Source organism: Solanum dulcamara, chromosome 8, assembly GCF_947179165.1.
Source record: "Solanum dulcamara chromosome 8, daSolDulc1.2, whole genome shotgun sequence".
In the NCBI taxonomy this organism is placed as follows: Eukaryota; Viridiplantae; Streptophyta; class Magnoliopsida; order Solanales; family Solanaceae; genus Solanum; species Solanum dulcamara.
Genome location: NC_077244.1, coordinates 77,616,273 through 77,643,581, shown reverse-complemented (window position 1 = coordinate 77,643,581; position 27,309 = coordinate 77,616,273). Strand labels below are relative to the sequence as shown.

General features: G+C 32.6%; 3 protein-coding genes across 3 annotated transcripts; all 3 read left to right on the top strand.

The window, feature by feature from the left end:
• Nucleotides 1-63: 63 nt before the first annotated feature.
• Nucleotides 64-6,240, top strand: LOC129900533 (eukaryotic translation initiation factor 2 subunit beta). Its single transcript, XM_055975524.1, has 10 exons — nt 64-169; nt 653-705; nt 2,156-2,264; nt 2,477-2,529; nt 2,946-3,000; nt 3,079-3,167; nt 3,648-3,793; nt 4,840-4,982; nt 5,138-5,223; nt 5,966-6,240. The coding sequence occupies exons 2-10, from the start codon at nt 667-669 to the stop codon at nt 6,041-6,043; spliced, it is 798 nt and encodes a 265-aa protein (XP_055831499.1). The 5' UTR covers nt 64-169; nt 653-666; the 3' UTR covers nt 6,044-6,240.
• Nucleotides 6,241-14,783: 8,543 nt separating this feature from the next.
• On the top strand, nt 14,784-18,114 carry LOC129898546 (trans-cinnamate 4-monooxygenase C4H2). Its single transcript, XM_055973128.1, has 3 exons — nt 14,784-15,639; nt 16,512-16,645; nt 17,375-18,114. The coding sequence occupies exons 1-3, from the start codon at nt 14,855-14,857 to the stop codon at nt 17,971-17,973; spliced, it is 1,518 nt and encodes a 505-aa protein (XP_055829103.1). The 5' UTR covers nt 14,784-14,854; the 3' UTR covers nt 17,974-18,114.
• A 4,654-nt stretch (nt 18,115-22,768) lies between these two features.
• Nucleotides 22,769-26,683, top strand: LOC129898545 (trans-cinnamate 4-monooxygenase C4H2-like). Its single transcript, XM_055973127.1, has 3 exons — nt 22,769-23,618; nt 24,491-24,624; nt 25,916-26,683. The coding sequence occupies exons 1-3, from the start codon at nt 22,834-22,836 to the stop codon at nt 26,512-26,514; spliced, it is 1,518 nt and encodes a 505-aa protein (XP_055829102.1). The 5' UTR covers nt 22,769-22,833; the 3' UTR covers nt 26,515-26,683.
• The last annotated feature ends 626 nt before the right edge of the window (nt 26,684-27,309 follow it).

The following is a 27,309-nucleotide window of genomic DNA, read 5'->3' as shown; positions in this document are numbered from 1 at the left end:
CAAAGCAGATTAGTGCGGCCCATGTTCTATCGAACAGCCTTGAGGCCCAAGTAAGTAGCCCAAAACTGATTATAAGGGCAGTAGAAACGCAACTCTCCCAGTAGTATCCAAAGAGAGAAAACGTTGCATCCTATCGGCCGCGAAGATAAACGAATCATCCGATTGAAAGGTGAGCTTCTGATCTCTTTTGTTATTCATCTTCTTTCTTAATGTTTTTGTACATAATACGCATAAATTTTGCCGTTTTTTCAATTTTGTGTGAATTTATCTGAAACAAGGTAAATTTCTTGAACAATTTTTACGATTTTCTCTATTTTTTTGTGGATTGCGATAGTTCGGATTAATTTATATGTTTTTTTGAGCATCTAATAAAGCTAGTTAGAAGGATTTAGGGTTTTTGTGCGAGTAATAGTAATACACATTGCATTCCTGTTTCATTTTTATGCCTGTGTGAATTATCCGAAACAAGGTGAATTTCTGGAGCTATTGTTACGTTTTTCTATATTTTCCGAGGATTGCGAAAGTTTGCGTTAGTTTTTATGTATTTTTGAGAATATAAAAAAGTTACTTATAAGGAATTAGGGTTAGCTGCCTGATATTACTCCAAATTAGATATATGTGTTCACTAATTTGTTGATTCTTATTGGTTTAGATCTTAGTGCAGTCATGGCTGAAGAAGAGAATCAAAACGAGTTGGTGGCTGATGTAAGTTCAGCTTTTTCCCTGTATTGCTGTTTGACGTTTCTGTATTTGCTATATCTCTTTGCATCATCTCTTGGTAATGCCTTTCTGTTGGTGCGTTGTCCGGACTATGAGAGTAATAATTCCTGGCTTTAGGTACTATGCTGTTTGAATACTTCTTAAAGAGTTTTAACCAACAAAAAGGCACACTTAATAAGAATCCCTAATTAAGGATTGAGGTTTTTTTTTTTTTTTTTGCAAAGAATGTTTGCACAATTTTATAAGCCAAGCAATAAGTAACGGTTTATAATAGACGTAGATTTGTAACCTGAAAAAGATGATAAGAAACCTTTTACTAATGATTGAAGTATATTAGCAGTCTTAAACTTCACAGTGTCCGCATTTTATAACTTAAATCCTTGAGAATTTTCATATTTTAGTTGTCAGGACAAAGTGCTTAGGCTTTCATATGTCCGTTGTTCACAGTTGTATGAAGTCATCTCTTCGAACAGTGTCTGCCTTGGCTTCTTTTATTGAACATGTAAAAGTGCAGAAGATATAGATATATTAACGTTCTTTGTTGGTAGTAATCTATATGCATATGGGGAAGTTAGAATAACATCAATAAAGATTTTTGTAGTAATCTATGTGCATAAGGGCAAGACACAGGCTTCTTTCCTCTCTTTGCTAGTGGAATGTAAAAGTAGTGGAAAGATTTTCTATTCATTGTTCATTTTAGAGGTGGTAGTAGGGCTTGGAGAGCAATGGTGGAATGAAAGGTGCAAGTGAGCTCATCCAGCAACAGTGAGAAATAACATATCATGTGATTTGCACAAGGAATCTTTGACGTTACGTTCGGATACCTCTTGATTCTTGGCTCAGAGTGAATATCAAACACCCAATGTGAATGCAGATACTTCAAAGAAATTACCATGGTTAAAGTTATTTGAATTTTAGAGATACTGACTCCCGGATAATAGTACAGATAGGCAATTTGATATTAGCAGTTCACTGGCATCAGAACAATCACAATTCTCTATCCTCTGAACTTTGAACATGCATGCCTCATTAGAAGTGCCCGAGTGAAAATGGTGGATGCTTAATTCAAGTATACATAGATCTTTCTTCCTTTTTGAACATTCTGATTGCTTGGATTTTTGCTAATAGCATCACTGGTCTTTAAGCATGTATTCCTCATTAGAAGTGCCTGAGTGAAAGTGATAGATACTTAATTTAATTATACATGAATCTTTCTTCCTTCTCAAACATTCTGATAGCTTCCATTTCATCAAACTGGTGATAGAAATGGTGTTGGATGTTTACCTCTTCAGTTACATCCAATTATACAACACAAAACAGTTTATTGGTTTTACGTCGATTTTCAAATTGATGGTGTTGAGATCACAGAGCCTATTTTGTGGGTGATTGCTACATTGGTTTCATTATCTTTTCCTCTCTTTCTACTCATTTGCAGATAGCACCTTTTGATCCTACAAAAAAGAAGAAAAAGAAGAAGGTTGTAATTCAAGATCCCGCAGATGACTCTGTTGATAGCTTGGCTGAAAAAACTGAGAATTTATCTGGTACGCTAGTTGTAAAACCTGGTTTCACTTAATTTTCGCCATAATCTTAAGAGAGGTGGTAGTGTATAATTGCATAATCAACCTCTTGACCCCTCCCCAAAACCCCCCAAAAGACGCATGTTCTCGCACATGCACACACCATCTGAAGATAAAGACTACTGAAGAACATTTGAAACTTGAATGTGATCTCTCTGAATTGTTTTTCTATGCAGTTTCTGAGGGCCTTGAGGCTACATTTTCTGGTAAAAAGAAGAAGAAGAAGCCGGTTAGTTTTCTTCAATTCCACATGGAATTCTTTTGATTGAATTATCAGTGAATACCTTGCACGCTTGTCTATATTCTGGCACCAACCCCTCCTGGAAGAGGACACTGGTGGAGGACTGAATGGTGCGATAAGAACATGTATGTTTACACTCAGAGGGAACAGAAAAAGAGGGCGGGAGGGGAGAGATGAATAAGGGAAGCTTGTATTCTTTCTTTCTTATGTACCTAAAGAAACCCATTTTTCCACACTCCCCCGGCACCAAATATGGCCAGTTTTATCAGTATTAGATAGTCACAGGCTTATTCTTATGACCTCATAATGTGTCAGTGAGATACACTCAATGAAATAAGACATTAGGAGTATTTTCTTGAGATCCATTGTCATGACCTGTCACAAACCATTTTAAAATTGTGCAGGCACACACTGATCTCCTGAGTGATGAAAAAGAAAGCATTGGCGAGGAGGTGGATGGTGAGATCTTCTCGATTTCCAGCTTTGTTGAGTTTAATTGTGGTAGTATTTGAGATTTAACCTTCTCTCTTCTTCTAGATCAACCTGGAGATGATGAAGAAGCTGGAGAAATTGTCCTACAACAGTTACCTTGGGAGGGAACTGATCGAGATTATGAATATGAGGAGGTATTTTCTTAATTGCTTGTATTTTCTGCATATACCTGCTAAGAGACACTTTCAGAATGCACTAGATTGTCCAAGATAATAGGTAGCTAACCAGTCAGGCATATGATTAAAAACCTTGTGTAGTTGTGTAACCAAGGCACCCTAAGTTTCAAAAAGTTGTCAAATGTTTGGTACTTCGATGGCTATCTTATTCCTATGTGAACTTTTTGATGGATGACTAAATAACCCTAAGACAATCTAAGTGTAAGGGCAGTATCATTTGTATACAGTTCCTAATATAAGGAATCTGTGCTAAAGTAGGACTATATTGCCAAAGAGGTGTACATTGTACTCATTGTACTTCTTTGTGCAAAGGTTGCCTGCTTTATTTGCTATATGGAACTAGTGGCGTAGATCTGATTGTCGTTTCCTGATGCACGCTACTGGCTTGCTTTTAGGCTTTTTATTAATGGCAATTGATTTTCGCTTTCAATTCTGCAGCTTCTGGGCAGAGTATTCAACATTCTCCGTGAGAATAATCCTGAGCTTGCTGGAGATAGGCGAAGGACAGTTATGAGGCCCCCTCAAGTTCTTCGTGAAGGCACAAAGAAAACTGTGTTTGTGAATTTCATGGATCTTTGCAAGACGTAAGTTCTTTTTTCACCTGGTTCGCTTTCCTCAACCTTTGTATCAATTACTGTCGTCCACTTGTTTTTTTGATTGAATGTTTTATGTTCAGCATCATGGATGTGTATTTCTTATATGTTTTGACGACAGACATCATATGCTAATTGCTATAGTAAGTGACGTTTAGACGATCTTTGCACCACATCAATTTCCTCACAGCTTGGAATTTTGCTTGTACTTTGATAGTGATGAGTAGTGACCACCATATTTACCAATCACAATATAATTAGTCTTGTTTTACATTGCTGCCTTACATGGCTAAGACTTGTCATTAGTCGTTTTAACTAGTTAAAATATGAAATTTTCGTAGGAACCTGCATCTTTATTTGCCACAATAATTTCACCAACTCAACTAACCCTGCTACCTATTCTTGAGATAGGTAATAACTCAACAGTGCTAACTAGTTTTCGGACCAGCACTGTAATATCTTCCTATCTGTAGAAAGTGGAACCTGGAAAGTTTCTGTGGAAAACCAAGCAATGCATTATGATAACCCAAGTTTTTGGCTCAAACACCAAACATATATGGAATGTTGTGCACTCTGAAATTGTCATTTTCTGTGGAAAACCACTCCATGCATCATAAATACTCATGTTGGCTCTAACATCAAACACTTTACATGATGGAATATTGCTGCACTGAAATAGCTTGTGTGGGTACCTCTAGCAACTTGCTCTTAGTTTATCTGAAATTTGTTTCACACAATTGTATTTGGTGTGAAGATCAAGGAGTGAATTTGAAGAATATAGTTAGTTTATTATAATTGATTGAACTTGGATGGTGAGTTTGATTTTACTAACGTGATTATGGTTTAAATTCTAATTGTTGATTGAAGCTGGTCTTCAAAACTCTTCAATGCTGTATAATGTCTAATGAACGATAGTATGTGTTATAGTGGCATCACTAATGGAAGGTTATCATTGGATTACCTGTGAGTTTTGGTCAGTTTATCTTTCTGTATGTTCTACCTATTGCGCTGCTTGATTAATTGTTTCCTATTTATAGGATGCATAGGCAGCCTGAGCATGTTATGACTTTCTTGCTGGCTGAAATGGGGACTAGTGGATCACTTGATGGGCAGCAAAGATTGGTCATCAAGGGAAGATTTGCTCCCAAGAATTTTGAAGGAATCCTCCGCCGATATGTCAGTAAGTTCCTGTTGTCAATTCCTGATCTATATGCAGACTGCAGCTATTTAGTGACATTTTTTTTTCTGGTTTTACATATTAATAGTGCTTTGTATGCGCGCTTCTGCATCCTACGATATAACAACCTTCTCTTGGCAACTTTCTTTTCCTTTCAGATGAATATGTCATTTGCAATGGCTGTAAAAGTCCAGATACTATCCTTTCAAAGGAGAACCGTCTTTTCTTCCTCAGATGCGAGAAGGTATTTTTTTTTAAATAGACGCGATATCCATTTCTTAACTGCATTCAATCTTCACATTTGTGAATGGAATAGCATATCTTTGTAACTTGTGCTCCAATTTTTCTTCCATCAGACAAATAGAGAATAGACTACGTGGCAGGTGATTGTATAGGTACTTTTAGGCTTCTATCCCCTTCGAAATCGCAATACAGGATTAGTGGGGGGTATAAAGTTCTTTCTTTGGGCTTTCGTAGAGCAAGTGCTGGTGCTTCTAGATTCTAGGCTACTTCTGGGGCATCCTGTGACAGAATGTGAAGTTTCATTCGCCAGATCATATATCTTAGTAATATGAGAGATCTCAGGCCTTCCATTTATCTTCATTTATACTGGGTTGCTTTTCTTGAATGAATTGTTTTGTGCTTTTGATCTTGTGATATCTGTTCTACCCTCGAGAATGCTTTTAGTATTCCCATCTCTTGATCAATCATAAAACAAGAAAAAAGGCTTTTAGTGTTCCCATCTCTTTAAACCTGAAACAAAGGTCAAGAATGACTGCCTTCTTTTTACCTCAAAAAAAGAGGAAAATGGCTGCTTTCTTATTTACAAAGGACCATCTTTCTAAATTGTTGAATTTTTCCTCTGTTCTTTTTTTCCCCCAATTTGAAAAGGGTTATAGGGAACTATTGAATTTTCGAAAACAAATTAGCTTTAAATTGTTTATTTCTCATGTAAACTCGTTTCTGGTTTGTTTATTTTCTTGCAGTGCGGGTCTGGAAGATCAGTTGCTCCTATCAAGGCTGGTTTCGTTGCCCGTGTTGGACGTCGGAAAGCTGGGACCTGATACGTCTTGGGGATTGTTAGTTGGACAACTTTTTCTCGTAATAGAGTATGTTGGAGTTTTGTATGTCTTGCTTTGTGTTTAACCTGAGGAAACACATTGACGTTTGATGCAACTTTTCTTATGAAAAGAGTCGGTTTAGATTTAATTTGGTGGGAGATGTCAATCTTGTGTATTTCTATAAAATGTGGCTTTACTTTTGTTTTCGGCTTATATTCACCTGCTGGTTATGTTGCACATGCAATGGCCGAAGATGATGTTAGTTTCTTTCTCGCTCTCTTTCTGTGTGCAGCAGATGGCCACAAAGATTTGCCTTTTGTGTGCGGCAGATGGCCGCGTAATCTTAGTAGTGATTTGCTTCCTAAAGGTCCCTTTGGATATTGAAAAATTGGAATATGAAACTGAAATATAATAGCTTCGAGGTAATTTGAAACTGATAGTATACTTAAAAACAATTTAATAGAGCTCAACCAAACCGGTTACCAGTGACTAACTGCCATAGATATTTCGAGGTAATTTATCCAATAATTTGATTGATCGCAACATTATCAGTGTGTTCACGCTCGGTTTATTCAATTCCTTTCTAACTTTTTTGTGTAATATAATTGTGTTAAAGCTTCTGTGATTGATAACAGTAGGATTTCACTGGTAGACTCTTCTATGTAAAAGGCAGGGGTATTAAAGCAGTAGGAAAAGGGAGTCATCGGAACTTTGATCCATGCCTACTAAATGACTAAATAATAGAATTTTTGAGTCTGAGAGTCATTGGAAATAACTTATCTACCTTAGATAAAGTGACAAAGTAGGAATAAGGTATGAGTACATTCTACCTTCATCATCAAATGTGTTAGTGTTGTTGTTATTGACTTAATAATAAGAGTTGTGAAGAATCAATGAAACGTACCAATTCAGCAACCGATATATATTTTTAATATTTACTGCTCCCATCTGTCTGCGTATGTCTAATTATTGCAAACACATATACCCTCATAAAATAAAATAAAATGACATATATATTCAAGTCCAAGAGAAAGTCTTAACACGTTGCTGGAGACTCAGAATTTGAGAGCTATTTCGAATAGTTCAAAACTAATTTTGACTATTTTCCGTATAAATAATGATAGATAGATATATGATGGAGTTTATTTTATTAATTTTGTTTGAGAGATCTTCTTGTGTTTCTTGGTGTCGATCAGTTTCCTTGGGATAATAAAACCAATAAATGTTAAATGGATCGAGCATGACAAGTGCTGCCATATCTAAAAGCATGATTAATAATATATACCCCCAATATGTAGGAGGGATGGGAGAGCAGTAATAAACAACATTACACAGAGTTAAGTAGAAGTGCTTTATTACTGGTTTCTACCTTTTATTAGCCAGATCAAAACAATATATCATATTTTGGGGCAGTATAATGACGAAATAAATAAACGTTGAGAGGAGGCTCTTAGTAAGGCTAAAGCAGAGAGAATAGAAGCAGAGAGTTTGCTTGCATTGGAAGTTGAGCAACTAAAGGCAAGCATTGTCAAGAGCAACAACAATAATAATGTCGAAGAATTGAACAAAATCCTTGAAGCAGTAGTAGCAGAGAGAGATCAGTTGAAAGCCAGAGTTGCGTTATGACATAGTCACAAAGAAGATCAAATGAAGAAGCGTTTGCACCAAAAAATAATTTAACCATGTGTAGTATGTTGAGTTAGTTGCTGAAAATTTAAGGAGGCACGTAAAATGGTAGAAAGAGCTGAAGAGAAAGGCATTGGTCCCAGTATTACATTTACAACCACTCTTTCTTTTGTACTATTCATTACTTTTGTTTCCAAGTTCAACTTTCCTTTTGTTCAACGCTGCACATTTTTGCTAGTAATGACATAACAGCTAAATTCCCAAGCTCTAAGCAGCTAAATGTTCATCTAAAATGAGGGTTGTTCCCGAAGGAAATATCATATTTGGAGGAATATATATATTGAAGAAACAAATGATCGCTGTGTATAATCATTCTATTGTGAAGGTAGAGAGGTTGTTTTGAATAAATGAACCATATGAATCATTAGAGGAGACTTTTAGTCAAGCTAGAGCAGAGAGAATAGAAGCAGACTTTTCTTGGTAGAGAGGTTAAAAGTTCGGTTCAAGTAAAGTATATCAGAAATAAAACATGTAAAACCCTAAGCACATGATTGTTGAAACTTGTGCAGACATTCGTTATTGTAACTGTATGTATAATAAGATGCAAATCATAAGTACTCTATTCTTTATAAAGTAGTTAGCTAAGTTTTTTTGATCAAAATGGTGTCGATTGAGGGACAAATCGAACAAATACTTCTGTTCGATTTTTCATAACCAAAATGCTGTCTTCAAGTGTGCAACTTTCACGTTTGAAAACAGATGGTCCGTTAAATATATTTACACTAAAGTTGCTTAGTATTCATGAGCCTTCCATGAATATTTTAAATTTTGGAGAAAGGCTCCTACCTTCTAAATCGCAATCAAATTAATGGAATGAATAAGCATTCAAACCAATTGCATAATGAGTTAATTGCTAAATTTCCACTTTCTTAAGATTTACCCTTCGGCCAATTATATATAATTATACGTATATTATATATGCATTAGCTATTTAATTTAACGACTGTTTAAGTTAATTTTTCAAAAAATCAGGCATCTTGGCTTTTTGTGCTTCCAAGGGTGTGGTTGTGGTAGGTGCAGTTCAAGACTTATTATTATTTCCTGCCACATATAACCTTTGAACATTCGTGTCCTAAAATATATATATATGGCTTGAAAAATTCTAGCCGTTCAACGATGGCAATCAATAAGCATATACTCCCTCTTTCGTCTCAATTAATTTATATGACATAATTTGATTGTATACAGATTTGAAAAAATATAGGAGATTTTTTAAAATTTATGGCCTAAAATAAATTATAAATATGTGTGTGGATATAAATTATCTCATTAAGAATGGAATTGATATGTTAAAGTTAAAATGTCACTAAATATAAAAATATCTTCTTTTTTATAACTAACAAAGTAAATTTCTAATGTTGTTGGTGATATGGTTTAATAATTCCTTTCCCATATTAATTAGTTGGTGGATGGTTTTCAGATGGAGACACATTTAGAGCAGAACAATATTTTCAAGAGATCTAAATTTAATTATAATTATTTCCTCCATTTAACAAAAGAAGAAGACAAGATTAATAAAATACTATAATTGCGAAAAGTAACCAAATAGAAATGTGGTCCTTTAATCCTACCATCAACTAGTAAAACTTTTGACCTAACAAAAGCACGTTCATTAACATTTAAATCAAATACCAAAACACATCAAAGTATATAAAAAAATAGTGCATACAATGCTATCTTATAAAGATAGAGAATGTCTATCTCCTGTCAAGTATGCTTCCCAGACATAGCCTTTTTCTTACCGACGAGTAAGTACCCTTTTTTCTCTTTTTAGTTGAGTTGGTGTTCAATGTACCCCTTACCGATGGTCAGAATTTTTTTCCAGTCATATCTTTTTAAAAAAAAAACTTCTACCTCTCAAAGATTCATAAACAAATCTGTAAAGTTGTCTATAAATATAGAGTACAAATAAATTGTTTTTCATAAATAGTAAGATTCTGATTCATTAGCCTACAAAAGGTTGTTGGCGCCAAAGGGCATTCGTTTCACATTTGTATCAAAATGGGACTTGTCTTCGAAACAAGAGTTCCGTGCCAAGCACCCCAATGAGGACAAGTTTTTGAGAGAGAAGTTACTTGCGATAGACAATCGGCACAAGCAAAACATATCAAAATTAATTTAAAAAAATAATAAAATACAATAATGAAGAAAATAATAGTAATAACAACACAAAATTTTAAAAGTCTATGACTTACTTTAGATCATATAAATATTTATAATTTATTTAAATCATAAATTTTTTAAATTAAACCATATCAAATAAATTAGAACGAAGGACGTGAGGGAGTACTAATAATTGTAGAAGAAGTCATTAACCCCTAAATCAGTAGTAGTTTAAAAAGATAATATATTTTTATTTGCTGGCTTATATTTATGATGATTATGATAACATGTGATAGATCTCTAAAAAGGTGGCAGCCACATAACACCTTTGGCATTGATGCCCAATTGAAGTAATAGGTCAACATTTCAATCCACCAACTCTTTCATAATCTATTGAGAAAAATCCTCCGTCAAACTTAACGGACGTTATCTCCATCTTCAAGTTGACCTTTCAAGTTGTGCTGTAAAATTTTGTTTTGTTTTGTTTATTCCATTAAGACATTTTTTATTTGAAAGTGATGAAGCACCAAACTTTGACTTCTAATGGGAAACGAAAAAGGAAAAAAAGAAAGAAAAATCAAAATTTTAATAACCCTTGAGAAATTTTAGTACTATTAATTAGTTGATTCTCTTTTGAAGAAATAGAAAAGTACGATCTTACATGCATGGAGAATTAAAAAATTAGTTTGTTCAAAATTAATTAATCAAACACCACCAACCACAACTTATATCACATTGCATAAAATTTCTTTTATCTTTATCAAAATTTTTAAAAGTCTCGAATTCGAATCGAAAAGTTCTATATAATATTGAATTCAAAATAATCAGATTAGTAATATTACCAAACACGAAAGTGATAGTATGCTTGTCAACAAAATTATTTCTCTAGACACAATAATGTTCTGATCATCTAATGAAGTTAAATCTAGAAGTATATATGTCTTGTATGAATGAAAATCAAAATTAAACATTATTGTGTTTGAACACATTGAATTTGAATGTATTATTGAGAGAAAATAAAACAAAAGTGACTGCACAAAATGCCAAAAACATCTCTCAGACAAATACTGAAACCCATTAATGATATATATATTTCCATTAAGAGAATAGTAGAATATTACAAATGTAATTAAAAATGATGGAATATTCAAACTTTAAAACTCAAATTTATATTGCCTTCTAATAATATTCATCCCTTAAGCTAAATTTTAAAATTGAGCATACAGAACATATACATGCAATTAGTTTGTTGAAAAATCTTTTTGTCACCTATATAGTCATTACTACTAAAAAACACTTCATTTAACTACGAACTTTATCATTGATTCGTTGGTACTATTTTGCTCATAGCTAATAAAAATATTGCTAATTCATTACTAAATCGAATTAGCAACAAATTTATTGTTTAGCTACAAAATATATCTTGAGCGGAGTTCAATTTTGTTATAGTGTATATAAGAAATCGTATAAAATATATTGAGCACACATGTGAGATCATTAATTATAGCTAGTACGACGTTGAGAAGCAAAATTGTGGTTCATAAACGATGTCGACACATTAAAAAAATAAAGGGATGGAGATGAACCCCAAATATATTGTTAGTTGATGTGTTTTGTGTATTACGAAAGTTCCACGTCTCTCTTATATAAAAGGGCAGTTCGGTGCACTTAAGTTTCCGCTATGTGCAGGATTCGGGAAAGGATCCGACTACAAGGATCTATTGTACGTAGCCTTATCTTGCAGAGGCAATATTCTCGAATACCTAATTTAATGACACTATTAATTTTGTGGGGTTTTCAATTTTCAGTTTTCACTCACTGTCCTGAGCAGAACGGCATCGTTGTTCATCTGAATCTGCTCGATAAAAAATATATTTTTTTATATATAAATTATATTTTAAAAAGTTTAATGGGTATGTATAATTTTTGAATTATTTTAAAAACAAGACTAAATGTTGAATCAATAATTTAAAGAGTTCAAAATTTAATATGAAGTTTCAAATTTAAATCTTGTACACTATATTTTTATTTTTTTGAATCTTGTGCAATATTATAATTCAAAATTCGACGTGAGGATGATTAAACTTTCGATAATAATTAGATGCAAAGATTATGTTAGTAAAAATCAAATATATGTTACTTTTTCTCATGTTTTAATTTATATGATAATGATAAAATTTGGAGTCAACTAAATTCTTTTATGTATTTTTTTAAAAAAAATACTTTAAGTTGTTAATTATTATAATTTATAGTACTTTTTACATCATTTTCACATAATATATGTTACTTTTTTTCCAATTTATGTGGCATGGATCAATTTCGAAATTCAATCAAATTTTTTATATGTTTTTTTTATTGATATTCTAAATTGCTAATTATTGTGATTTTTAGCACTTTTAATGTAATTTTCACATAGTACATATTACTCTCTTTATTCCAATTTATGTCATAAAAACAAAATTTTGAAAGTCAACTAAATTTCATAAGGTTTTTAGATATTTAAGTTGTTAATTATTGTAATTTACAATATTGTATTTTACATAATTTTTACATTATGTATATTACTCCCTTTATCAAACTTTATACGGTATAAATAGAATTTTGAAAGTCGTTCAATTTTTTTTAATATCTTTTTTTAGATATTTTTAGTTGTTAATTTTTATGATTTATAAAGTTTTAAAAGTTATTATATATATATATATATATGAAGCAGTAAAATACAAAAGATTTAAAGAATAGAATATAAAAAAAAATACCAAAACTATCTTTGACATATAATTATACAAATATGTTGATGTAAACTTGCTTGTTAACTTTTTTAAATAGTACACTTGGAAATTGGGATACCTAATCATTAAATTAAAACAATACTCCTAATACTTCGATAAAAAATAATCAACAAGTAAACCTTTTACAGGCATTATTTTTCAAATATTTTTCTGGGAAAAAAAATTAGCCAAATATATGGGCAGTTTTTTTGGAGTATGAGAATTTGACATAATAAAATGGATTTGTTGTAATCATGTTTAGCTCTACTTATGTGATTAAATTGTTGGCTAAATAGTACTTACGTGCCTGGCATAGACTTCTAAAAAAAATATTATTTGTTGATTACAATTACTTAGTTGAAATGTTCAAGTCATAATCAATTGAAAAACAAAATTAAAACTTCAACCTGATCATATCGTGAGTGATTAATTATTTTACTAATCAATTATTGGAGTTACAAACCTCACCAACTAAGCTGCAGATTGGTTGATAATTTTATATTTAGGTAAATTGAAATCCCAGATCACCAAATATCAATTATACAGTAACTGATTAAAGTACTGTACTTAGACTACTTCAAAAGAATAAGAAATTGCAAATTGAAACATGATTAAATTATTTGTTTCAGATCATTTCTTCAAAATTTGACTTTTTTTGACTACTATTTTAATTATAATAATCTCAAATTTGTTTTCTTAAATCTGATTTTGTATATATGATTCCATCTTTTTGGGAAAATTCGAAAGCTACTTTTGTAATAATAATATCAAAAAATCAAGTTGGTGTAATTATTTTTATCTTTATTTTGATATCCTCTATTTCCATAACAGTGCATTATGTAACTATGAATGAATATTATGTTATTTCATTATATTTGAAATTATGTAACTACATATTGTAATTTTAACCTTAATAATAATTTGTAGCGATTGTTTCAAATATTTTCTGAAAAAGGGCCCTTATTTACTAATAATCGTTTTATTCTCTATTTTGTCAAATAATGACGTGGCTTCCATTTGCTGATTTGACAGTGGATGATTTAAAATTCAAGTAATCTAAATTATTAAACAACATGAATGATATCATATGACCTAGTACTATCATATATCTTGTATACTACAAAAAAGGGGTAAATTTTGAAATATTACAAATTATTATTATTTCAAATTTTAAAAATCAACACTTGAAAATAATGTTACGAAACTAAATTTGAAGAATTATTTAATTCTCAGAATTATATTTTATTTATTTAGAATTTTCAGAAATATTCATAGTCATTATTTTTCAAGTACACACTGGGTAAACTTGTTTCTGTGTGCAATGTGCAAATTAAGAATTGTGATGGAGTGATAAATTTTTTTCATCTTTAATCAGAGGCTTTGAATATGAGCCCCCTGAATATAAAGCCGCATTTATATTATATTTTATCCCCGATATAAAATATTTTGGCATAAATTTAAATTTTATTCAGCTACGATATGAATATCAAACAGACTAAAAAAAAATAAATTACAATCAAACAAAATATAAAGCGAATTAGATAAATCATGTGCGATGAGTTCTACTAAAGGCCACAAGGAGAATCAATCCTCGATCTTCCTTATAAGTCAACCATTCATCCCTGGTGCATGAGGATTAGAATAGCCAGAGCTAGTAGAGGTTTAGATTTCGAGTTTCATTGAATATAGAGTTATTTTTGTTCAATATTTTATTTTTTAATGTGAAACTTTTTGATTTGAATTTAAATTTAATAAATATTTAAAGTGAATACGGAACAACATTGAGTGAAAAAAAATACTGCAAATCAAATCAGATGTAAAGTAAATTATATAAACCATGTACGATGATCTTCACTAAAAGGAGAATTAATCACCAATATCCCCAATGAGATAATCAATTCAGCTATCCTTACGACTTATGAGTTATATTTTTATTTATATTTAATGACATATAAATGAAGATTTATGAGAGAAAGCCGCCATAATTCAATCTCACCAAAAAATTAACCCAAATAAATTTATCAATATTAATGTTGTATGCATCTAGTGAATTCTTCTTCACCAAACAAACACACCTCCCATTCATCTATCTTTCCTCTACCTAACCCCATCCACCATCCACTTGCTCACGCCGTTAACTCTCCACCTAACTCCGTTTTCCCTCCTATAAATCCTCACGCTTTAACATTTTTGCTTCCTCAGCAGTACAAAGTTCCACATTTTCCCCCAAAAGAACCTATTTCCATTGTCCTCAAAAATGGATCTTCTCTTACTGGAGAAGACCTTAATAGGCCTTTTCTTTGCCATTTTAATCGCTATTATTGTTTCTAAACTTCGTTCCAAGCGTTTTAAACTACCCCCAGGTCCAATTCCAGTCCCAGTTTTTGGGAATTGGCTTCAAGTTGGTGATGATTTGAACCATAGAAACCTTACTGAGTATGCCAAGAAATTTGGTGATGTGTTGTTGCTTAGAATGGGGCAACGTAACTTGGTTGTTGTGTCATCCCCAGAATTAGCAAAAGAAGTTTTACACACACAAGGGGTTGAATTTGGTTCAAGAACAAGAAATGTTGTTTTTGATATATTTACAGGGAAGGGTCAAGATATGGTTTTTACTGTTTATGGTGAACATTGGAGGAAAATGAGGAGGATTATGACTGTACCCTTTTTTACTAACAAAGTTGTGCAGCAGTATAGAGGGGGCTGGGAGTCTGAGGCAGCTAGTGTGGTTGAGGATGTGAAGAAGAATCCTGAATCTGCTAAAAATGGGATTGTTTTGAGGAAAAGATTGCAGCTTATGATGTATAATAATATGTTTAGGATTATGTTTGATAGGAGATTTGAGAGTGAAGATGATCCCCTTTTTGTAAAGCTTAGGGCTTTGAATGGTGAGAGGAGTAGATTGGCTCAGAGCTTTGAGTACAATTATGGTGATTTTATCCCTATTTTGAGGCCTTTCTTGAGAGGTTATTTGAAGATTTGTAAGGAGGTTAAGGAAAAGAGGTTGAAGCTATTCAAAGACTACTTTGTTGATGAAAGAAAGTAAGTTCACTTTGTCTCCTTTATGCTCAATTGTTGATTTTCCTTTGTTTTATTGTCTTAATGTAAATGTGTAGGATATAGGATCAATCTAAAGAACCAATCTTTACTCAGTGTCTTTTATAAGGTAGGTGTATTGTTGATAGAGATCTTTGGTATGTGGGGATCACATCACAAACTGTTGTCTTTAATCTTTTGGCAAGGAAATCATTCCATGGCATTAATTGTTTAGGGGATTTTGTTGCAAGTCCTGCTTCAATGAGGGATGGTGTGACTGGATTCTTACATGTTTTGGACAAGTCTAACTTTTGGGTTGAGTTAGGCTCTATGTCTATTCTTTCTTATCATGGTATCCGAGCCAAGCCATTCTAATTCTTCGTTTACCCAATGTTGGGTGCCATATTTGTTGTCCATGCTCTAGATGGTAGGCCTGTGTGAACTAGTGGTGTTTGAAGTCCCATTTGGTGTGGGATGGTGCGATTGAACTTTTCGTATGGTCTTGGGCAATTGAGCTAGCTTTTGAGCTTGAGTTAAGCTTGCGGTCCATTTTCTTACTAGGTTTTGACTAACTTAATTAGAGCTATACTAGTATTATGGACCGAATTTGTTTTGGTTAAAGCTGCAAATAAAAAGGATTGGAGGGAGTACTTCCTCTGGTTTATATTTTAGTCGTTAAGCGGGTTTCTTTAAAGACAGATAAAGGATTGTTTAGCCGAATATTGTTATAAGGATGTGCAAAAACCAAAAGATAGATAATATAAGACGGCTCCTTTACCTCATGGTAAAGCGTTTGAATTTCCCAAGGCTGTAAGGTCTAGCTTGATGAAGTGCTTTGTGGTACCATTAGTTTGTAACATTTTTATTTCTTTGTGCAGGAAGCTTGCAAATACCAAGAGCATGGACAGCAATGCTCTAAAATGTGCCATTGATCACATTCTTGAAGCTCAACAGAAGGGAGAGATCAACGAGGATAACGTTCTTTACATTGTTGAAAACATCAATGTTGCTGGTATGTTTCAAAAAAACTTATCTTTAATTCTTTGAGAGTATAATTTGTTCTAGTTTGGTTTGAAATGATTGGTAGTATATGAAATGGTTGAAAAGAACTTCTAACAGTATTGGTTGGTGTTTGTGTGATGTATTTCTTGGAATTTTTATCGCTCGTTTACATGATTTTAATTGTCTTAGTCAGAATAAAGTAATTTATAAGTTAATGCATTTCCAGTTCCAATTTACTCTGTATTTTTTTTCTTAAAAGTAGTAGTTGAGAGATTCCAATTAAAGGCCCCAAGAACAACTGTTTTTATGATCAAAATGGGCTTCCTATTGAGTTAACAGTTTGTTACCACATACCAATTTCTTGTGGTAAATAAGCTGTTATGTTAACATCCAAGTTGAACCTGTAGTTTCCCTCATTGAACGGGAAATAAGTAATCAAGTGAACCACATGATATGTCTCAATGCTATCAAGACTAGTTAGGTACCACAAATTTTATACTACCACAAGACTTGAACTCACTAACGGTAGATCTTGAAATCGCCTCTTGTCCTAAAGTTGTTTCATTGATTGCATCGCCTTGTTGTAAGTAACAAGTGAGTTTTGATGGGGTCTTAACTTAAAGAGTCACACGTCCTACCATTTAGAACCATTGAAGCATGTTTTGTTGTTTATATCTGTTCATAAACTTCTTGGCTAGTTCATTATTCAGCTAATATGCTTAAGTATTGTCATGTACAGCAATCGAAACAACGTTGTGGTCAATTGAGTGGGGTATCGCAGAACTAGTCAACCACCCTCACATCCAAAAGAAACTCCGCGATGAGATTGATACAGTTCTTGGACCAGGAGTGCAAGTGACTGAGCCAGACATGCCCAAGCTTCCGTACCTTCAGGCTGTGATCAAGGAGACTCTTAGACTCCGGATGGCAATTCCTCTTTTAGTCCCACACATGAACCTTCATGATGCAAAACTTGCTGGATATGATATTCCAGCTGAGAGCAAAATCTTGGTTAACGCTTGGTGGCTAGCTAACAACCCTGCTCACTGGAAGAAACCGGAAGAGTTCAGGCCCGAGAGGTTTTTTGAAGAGGAGAAGCATGTTGAGGCCAATGGGAATGACTTTAGATTTCTTCCGTTTGGTGTTGGTAGGAGGAGTTGCCCTGGAATTATCCTAGCTCTGCCAATTCTCGGCATCACTTTGGGACGTTTGGTGCAGAACTTTGAGCTATTGCCTCCTCCAGGACAGTCTAAACTCGACACCTCGGAGAAAGGTGGACAGTTCAGTCTACACATTTTGAAGCACTCCACCATTGTGATGAAACCAAGATCTTTCTAAACTTTGTAATACTATCATTAAAGGGTTCTGAAGAAATTTGATAATTATGATTGTTGTTTGATTGTGTAAACCTTTGTTTGACAGAAAACATTCTTCTTTCTTATGTTATATAGAAGTCTTCTTGGACTAGATTCATTACAAGTTCTCCTATCTGATGTATTTTCTTGATACACAAATGGTAATTTGGCTTTCTGACAATTTCATTGTTTTGGGAGTTAGATTTCTCGTACATCACTCAATTAATAGTTATTAAAAGTCATTTGAAGAAAAAAAATAAGTAAGTCACCCAAGGGAGCGGTTTAGTGGCCAATAAAATGGATTGACAATTTAGGACATAAAAAACATTGGTTAATTTCTTTCCATTCATTTTAGCCTTAATAGATGTAATTATGCGATATTTGTTGCTGGTGAGAGATAAGTGATGAAATTAGATGAGATTTAAGAAAGTTGATCTATTATTAAAAAAGTAAAATTGAAATCAGGACAAAAAAAATAACTAGTTGAGTAATCATTCAAAAATTCAACTTGAAAATATCTTTTTACTTAAGACTTTTGGACCACCTACTAATTTCTGCTTACCACATGATAGAAGCCTTAGGGAAGGGGTTTGGGAGGATGAAGCTAACGTAGTTGCACGAAATTGTATTAATTTATTATTCATCAAATAGTCAATTAGTACATAAATACATGTTATTTAATCATAATTAAGTGATAAAATTCGTATAAAAAACATGTTATGCGAATACATTTTAACTTAAATATAATGCCACATTGAATATGTGGAAATAGTTGGTGCCCCTGGTCCACCCTCCATTTGACCTGGCCAATGAAATTAAATGTTTGTCTGATTTAATGTTATTTATTCTTTACCTAACCCCGTTAGGTAATTTTTAAACGAACACGATTAAATTAAATTAATTTAATTTGGTACTACATTGTTGTGGTACTATTTGGAAGAACGATAATGACGTCTCAACGCCTCCTATTGCCACTGGTTAAATTGCATAATTATTCATCTAACCATGGCTTTCTAAATCATCTAGTAGAGACTAATAATCATTAATGACTTGTCATTTACTTTTAAGGCTTAATACACTGATAACCTATTAAATTTAAGAGTATTGAGCAACTGAACACATGATTAACTTATTCTTATTAGACATTTTCGATTCAAATTTTAAAAATGAGACAAATTTGCTAGTATTTTCGGTTATATATTTTGGCTTAATACATTGCATTAGCCTTAGTAAACTGTAAAATTTCATGCTTATTTCAATTGAGGTTGATATGTATCCTTTAAGGTTAATCCAACTACCTCGAAGAGACGCTTGTAAACACATACAAAAAGAAATTCCTAAATTTGAATTGAAAGTGTCTAAAATAAATAATTTATCATGCGTTCAGATTCTTAATTAGAATAAATTATAATTCAAATATCTAAATAAAACTTAATGCAAAGTTTATGAAATTATTGAGTATTAAGCCTCCTTTTTAATATTTTGAACTTTGGCTCTTTGTAATATCATCTGGTAGAGAGAATCAACTTTAACGCCTTATCAATTACACTCTGGATTGTTATTTTCAATGGATTTTAAAGTATATAATGGTGGATTTTAATCCAAAGCTTTCAAATAAAAAATAATATAATTTGACCTAATAAGTTAAGTAAAAGATAAGATTTTGATCATTCCTTCATTTATAGGTAATCTGATTGTGCAATTAATTTTAAATTTTGGCCCCGCTATTAAAATGTTGACTAATTTGACCTCTAAAATTAGGATTTCCCAAATTAACTGATGATTGAAAATAATTTAACATTAAAAAAAATTGTTTTTATCTTTGATGAAATAATTTATACCAATATAAATAATGAAGAAATATTTTAGACTATAAATTTTAAAAATCTTATTTCATTTATTAAATTTTATGTCAGATCAAACCGTACCCCATAGATTAATATGAAAAGATTCTTATATATACAAGGATAGACGTATACATATAAGAACCAAGTTACTATCTAGGTATCACTTACATGCAAGCGAGTTTCTTTAGCTTATGATACAAACTAGATACATGAGCTCGTGCAAGCACGGGCTCAATATATGTTATTTTATTTGTCTTAATTTATGTGATACTGATAAAATTATGAGAGACAATTAAATTTTATATAATTTATAGTACGTTTAACATAATTTTTAAATAATATATGTTACTCCATTTGTCACAATTTATATAGCACATGTGAAATTTTGAGAGTCAATTAAATTTTTAATATATTTTAAGTTGTTAAACATTGTGTTTGGTACTTGTCTCAATTTATGTGATATGCCTAAAATTTGGAGTGCTAATTAGAAATTTTTATATGATTTTTAAATAATTTGAATTATTAATTATTGCAATTTATAATAATTTTTACGTAATTTTCAAATAATATATATTACTGTTCTTGTCCCAACTTGAGTGGATCTAATAGAATATTTTTTGAAGTATTTATAGTTGTTAATTATTATTATTATGATTTATAATAATTTTTAAATACGCAACTAAATATTTCAAATTGTTAATTATTGTTATTTATAATACTTTTAATATAATTTTTTAACATATAATATATTTTGATAAAATAATACAAGTAATTGAACATCCATCATGTACTGTCTTTAAAATTTTGGATGGTGGAAATTATGTTTTTATTTTCAAGCAAACCTAAATTAGTCAGAAAAAAATGTCAATTGATACACTCAATTTAAAGATAGTTGAATGTCGACCATGCATGCTTTATATTTTTTATGATGGAGATTTTGGACGAGCTTTCTCATCCATTTTACTTGTCGTACTTATTTGTCCAAAATAATTATCATTTTAAATAATTAAAATATAATTAATTATTTGTTCTTACCTTTATTTTTAATCATAAATATGAAAATATAATAATATGGTGCAAAAGAGAGAAATATTAAATTAGAAAAATTAATAAATTAAATAATTTAATTAAATTATTCTTTAATTGATAATTTTTTTAAGAACGTAAAAAAAAATATGACAAATAAAATGAATTGAAAGAAAGTAAGCTCTTTCTAAAAACGTAGAACAAAAGTAGCATACACATCTTGTTCAAAAGTGACTAAAGACGTGCAAGAAACCTGCTCTTCTTTATATATATATATACCAGACACATGTATCTGTACTAGTATGGGTTCAATATCTGTTATTTTGTTGTCTCAATTTATATAATGTAGATAAATTTTGGAGAGTCAATTAAATTTTGATATGATTTTTAGATATTTTGAGTTGTTAGTTATTATAATTTATAGTATATTTATGTAATTTTTAAATAATATATGTTATTTTTTTTATCCCAATTTTATGCAGCATTGATAAAATTTTAAATTTTTTAATTATTATGATCTATATTACTTTTATGTCATTTTCAAACAATATATGTTACTCATCTATTCCTATTTATGCGGCACTTATTCGAGAGTCGATCGAACTTTTTATATGTCTTTTAAATATTTTAAGTTGTAAATTATTATAATTTATAGTAGTTTTACGTAGTTTTGAAATAATATATATTACTCCCTTTGTCCCAATGTATGTAGCACATATAGACTTTCAAGAGTCAATCGAATGTTGTTAATTATTGAGATTTACAAAACTTTTTACGCAGTTTTTAAATTAAATAATATATGTTACTCCTTTTGTCCCATTTTATGTGACACCAATAGATTAATTTCAAGAATCAATCGAGGTTTTTCTTATGTTTTAAAAATATTCAGCTACAAATTATCACGATCTATAGTATTTTTTTTTTACAATTTTTAAATATATAAAAAATTAAAAAATAAGAAAAACAAATTAAAACAGAAGAATCATAAAAAAATTACAAATATACCCTCAAGCTGCTCAAGCAGACATGTCGACCTGTTGCCTGCTTGAGCAATGTGCTTGTTGTCTTTTATTATATAAAATATAAAAAAAATAAAAAAAATGTAATAAAGAAGATAGGAGAATGCTTTGATTTAGAATTTTTCTTTAATTATATATATATTGTGTACTTTAATGTGACTTATTAATGTTTATGTCTTTTAATTTTGGGTGTGCAAATATATGATGCATTTATAACGCTACATATGACACATAATACACGTGTAAGACACCACATAGCTTACAAATTTTCACATAGAAAATCATATATGCCGCAGATTTAGGCTTCTTCGATTGAGAAAACTCCGACAATTACTTTTATAGTAGCTTCGAGCCTAAGATCAAAAACAGTTACGACTGAATTCAAGTTAAAGAACACACACATATATATATATATTATATCTTTTAAAAATATTTAATAAAAACTCTTTTGTCCTAGCATTTATATGAATGCCCTTCGTACGGAACAAACCGTATGAATTAAATCGAATGGACTTTATTTTAGGATCTCTTAACAAGGATGAACATGTTCGATACTAATTAAGAAAGCTGCTTAATAATTCAGTCTCTCATTTTCACATGAGATCAAATACATAAAGTTTATAAATAAAATATGTAAAATCCTTGTGAGATTAATTATTTTCTATTCAATCTTATCTTCATAATAAAATATTTGTTAACCAAACATTAATGAACTAATGAAGTATGCACCTAGCAAAAGTCTTTATGAGCTCACCAACTCCCCCACCCCGCTCTCTCTTTCCTCTACCCAACCCATCTACTATTCCGTTAAACTTAACACCGTTAACTCTCCACCTAACCCCCATACCTAACCCCTCTATAAATACTCAATCAACGCTTTTCTCCAAACCAGTACAAAAACATTCTCTTTTTTTATAGCCCCCCAAAGAACTCATTTTTATTGTCCTAAAAATGGATCTTCTCTTACTGGAGAAGACCTTAATAGGCCTTTTCTTTGCCATTTTAATCGCTATTATTGTCTCTAAACTTCGTTCCAAGCGTTTTAAACTACCCCCAGGTCCAATTCCAGTCCCAGTTTTTGGGAATTGGCTTCAAGTTGGTGATGATTTGAACCATAGAAACCTTACTGAGTATGCCAAGAAATTTGGTGATGTGTTGTTGCTTAGAATGGGGCAACGTAACTTAGTTGTTGTGTCATCCCCAGAATTAGCAAAAGAAGTTTTACACACACAAGGGGTTGAATTTGGTTCAAGAACAAGAAATGTTGTTTTTGATATATTTACAGGGAAGGGTCAAGATATGGTTTTTACTGTTTATGGTGAACATTGGAGGAAAATGAGGAGGATTATGACTGTACCCTTTTTTACTAACAAAGTTGTGCAGCAGTATAGGGGGGGCTGGGAGTCTGAGGCAGCTAGTGTGGTTGAGGATGTGAAGAAGAATCCTGAATCTGCTAAAAATGGGATTGTTTTGAGGAAAAGATTGCAGCTTATGATGTATAATAATATGTTTAGGATTATGTTTGATAGGAGATTTGAGAGTGAAGATGATCCCCTTTTTGTAAAGCTTAGGGCTTTGAATGGTGAGAGGAGTAGATTGGCTCAGAGCTTTGAGTACAATTATGGTGATTTTATCCCTATTTTGAGGCCTTTCTTGAGAGGTTATTTGAAGATTTGTAAGGAGGTTAAGGAAAAGAGGTTGAAGCTATTCAAAGACTACTTTGTTGATGAAAGAAAGTAAGTTCACTTTGTCTCCTTTATGCTCTATTGTTGATTTTCCTTTGTTTTATTGTCTTAATGTAAATGTGTAGGATATAGGATCAATCTAAAGAACCAATCTTTATTCAGTGTCTTTTATAAAGTAGGTGTATTGTTGATAGAGATCTTTGGTATGTGGGGATCACATCACAAACTGTTGTCTTTAATCTTTTGGCAAGGAAATCATTCCATGGCATTAATTGTTTAGGGGATTTTGTTGCAAGTCCTGCTTCAATGAGGGATGGTGTGACTGGATTCTTACATGTTTTGGACAAGTCTAACTTTTGGGTTGAGTTAGGCTCTATGTCTATTCTTTCTTATCATGGTATCCGAGCCAAGCCATTCTAATTCTTCGTTTACCCAATGTTGGGTGCCATATTTGTTGTCCATGCTCTAGATGGTAGGCCTGTGTGAACTAGTGGTGTTTGAAGTCCCATTTGGTGTGGGATGGTGCGATTGAACTTTTCGTATGGTCTTGGGCAATTGAGCTAGCTTTTGAGCTTGAGTTAAGCTTGCGGTCCATTTTCTTACTAGGTTTTGACTAACTTAATTAGAGCTATACTAGTATTATGGACCGAATTTGTTTTGGTTAAAGCTGCAAATAAAAAGGATTGGAGGGAGTACTTCCTCTGGTTTATATTTTAGTCGTTAAGCGGGTTTCTTTAAAGACAGATAAAGGATTGTTTAGCCGAATATTGTTATAAGGATGTGCAAAAACCAAAAGATAGATAATATAAGACGGCTCCTTTACCTCATGGTAAAGCGTTTGAATTTCCCAAGGCTGTAAGGTCTAGCTTGATGAAGTGCTTTGAGGTACCATTAGTTTGTAACATTTTTATTTCTTTGTGCAGGAAGCTTGCAAATACCAAGAGCATGGACAGCAATGCTCTAAAATGTGCCATTGATCACATTCTTGATGCTCAACAGAAGGGAGAGATCAACGAGGATAACGTTCTCTACATTGTTGAGAACATCAATGTTGCAGGTATGTTTCAAAGTAGCATATTTTTATTTCTCTGAATTTACTTTGTTCTAGTTTCGTTTAGTATGTGCATCTCCTACTGAAAAGGTTGAAAATAACTTTTAACGGTACTTGGTTTGTTATCCGTATCCTTATGAGTTCCTTTTGGATGAGAATAACAGAATGGTGTGCTTGACTGGTTAAAAAAAGAATGACAATGTTACCTCCACATATTACCAAGTTTAAGGAACTTATTATCAGTTGTCACATGATTTTTAATCAGACTAAAGTAATTTATAAGTGAATGCATTTGGGTGGGGAACAACAACTGAAATGATTGCTAATACCCCATACGCTGAGGAGCAAAAGGAGGAATCTGCTCAAGAAGGGCAATCACTTAGCAAAGCGATGATCAGTAACTGGTCCCAAGAGGATTATCAGCTACATTGGGACTAAGACACGGCCCAGAATCCTATGAGGGGGCAGCAGTGTGGAATTTTCCAGAATAGGTGAAAGCCTGACGGAGCTCTGTTCCAATTTACTCCTGTTTTTTAATCAAAAGTCGTAGTTGAGTAGTTCCAGGGGTTAGGTAACAGTTTGATATGGTTGGTGTACTTACCAATATCTTGATGGGGGTTAGGTAGAGCAGGGTTGTTGGTGCACATTTCAAGGCATCTAATTATGATCATGATAGTGGAGTAATGTACTGAAAGATCTTTAGTATCATTATTTTCTAACTAAAGCACTCAAGTGAAGGCTTATATTAGAAAACACTTTCTTTAGCTCTTAGGGGGGGGGGGGGGGGGAGGAGGGGGATCTCGTGCCATTGTCGCTCGCTCAGCTTCGTCAAAGGCAAATGATGTGATTGATTGATAATTTAATTAATTCGCGGATCGAATTGAGTTCGCTGAAGTTTTTGTAGTGTGAGGTACCACTACTTCTTTAATAGTTTATATGTTTTATCTTGGGAGGAAATAATCTATAATCTTGGATTAAGTGAGGGGATTAAATTCCTCGGTGATTTCCGTGGACTCGGATTTTTTCATATTGATTGTATTTCTAGTTTACTATTCGAGATACTGCAGATAATAAAATCATACTCAGTTTAAACTCACTAACGGTAGTTTCGGTGCATTGTCTTGTACTGAGCAATAAGTGTGCTTTGATGAGGACAAACTTATAGAGCCACGCTTCCTACCATTCTTCTAAACCTAGCATTTAGAACCATTGAAGCATGTTTTGTTGTTTATATCTGTTCATAAACTTCTTGGCTAGTTAATTTTCAGCTAATATGCTTAATTATTGTCATGAACAGCAATCGAAACAACATTGTGGTCAATTGAGTGGGGTATCGCGGAACTAGTCAACCACCCTCACATCCAAAAGAAACTCCGTGACGAGATTGATACAGTTCTTGGACCAGGAGTGCAAGTGACTGAGCCAGACATGCCCAAGCTTCCGTACCTTCAGGCTGTGATCAAGGAGACTCTTAGACTCCGGATGGCAATTCCTCTTTTAGTCCCACACATGAACCTTCATGATGCAAAACTTGCTGGATATGATATTCCAGCTGAGAGCAAAATCTTGGTTAACGCTTGGTGGCTAGCTAACAACCCCGCTCACTGGAAGAAACCTGAAGAGTTCAGGCCCGAGAGGTTCTTCGAAGAGGAGAAACACGTTGAAGCCAATGGCAATGACTTTAGATTTCTTCCGTTTGGTGTTGGTAGGAGGAGTTGCCCCGGAATTATCCTAGCGCTGCCAATTCTCGGCATCACTTTGGGACGTTTGGTGCAGAACTTCGAGATGTTGCCTCCTCCAGGGCAGTCGAAGCTCGACACCTCGGAGAAAGGTGGACAGTTCAGTCTCCACATTTTGAAGCATTCTACCATTGTGATGAAGCCAAGATCTTTCTGAACTTTGTAATACTATCAATTAAGGGGTTCTAAAGAAAACTGGTCAGTATGGTTGTCATTTTGATTGAAAAGTGAAAACATTATTAGTTTTATAGAAAACATTTTTCTTCTTGGACAAATTCATTATAAGAGAATTTACCTTTATCTGAAAATGTTCTCTTGATGTACAATGGTAACTTGGCTTTCTAGTCACCAAACAAGGATTGTGGTGGGTGTTAAGTACTCTTTATCATTAATCAGCATTTTATCTCTCATATAAATTTTTCGATGTGAATTTGGATTTAGTCGGGTTTTGATGTGGGTACCACACACCGAGTGGAAAACCGGTTTTTTTTAAAGCTTTTTGGTCAATAGAATTTTTGTCCTAGTAAATAAAATATTAGACCATAATAACCATGGTACAAAATGAACTTGGATCTTTCCATAAGAACATTAGAGAAGAATTAATTGCATTGTTTGGGCTAAAATTGTCATTTCAATTGAACTTTTGGACCCCCTACTAGTTCTCATAAGGCGTATTAATGATCTCTCCAAATCATATTAGTTTATCATTCCGCAGTCAATTAATAAAGTAAAAACAAAATACATGTTTCTTAACTATAATTAAGATTAAAGTTTATAAAAATGACATATGTCATATATTTTTTGATTTGACTTTACAGCAGTCTATGTACTTGGTCCAGCCTCCAAAAGGAAGTCACTTAAGTTCTGAAAATAAAAACTCTGTTAGATTTGTCTCGATTTATTCATTTCACTTAACCTAAGTTAGGTACGTTAACCCATATTTTAGACCACA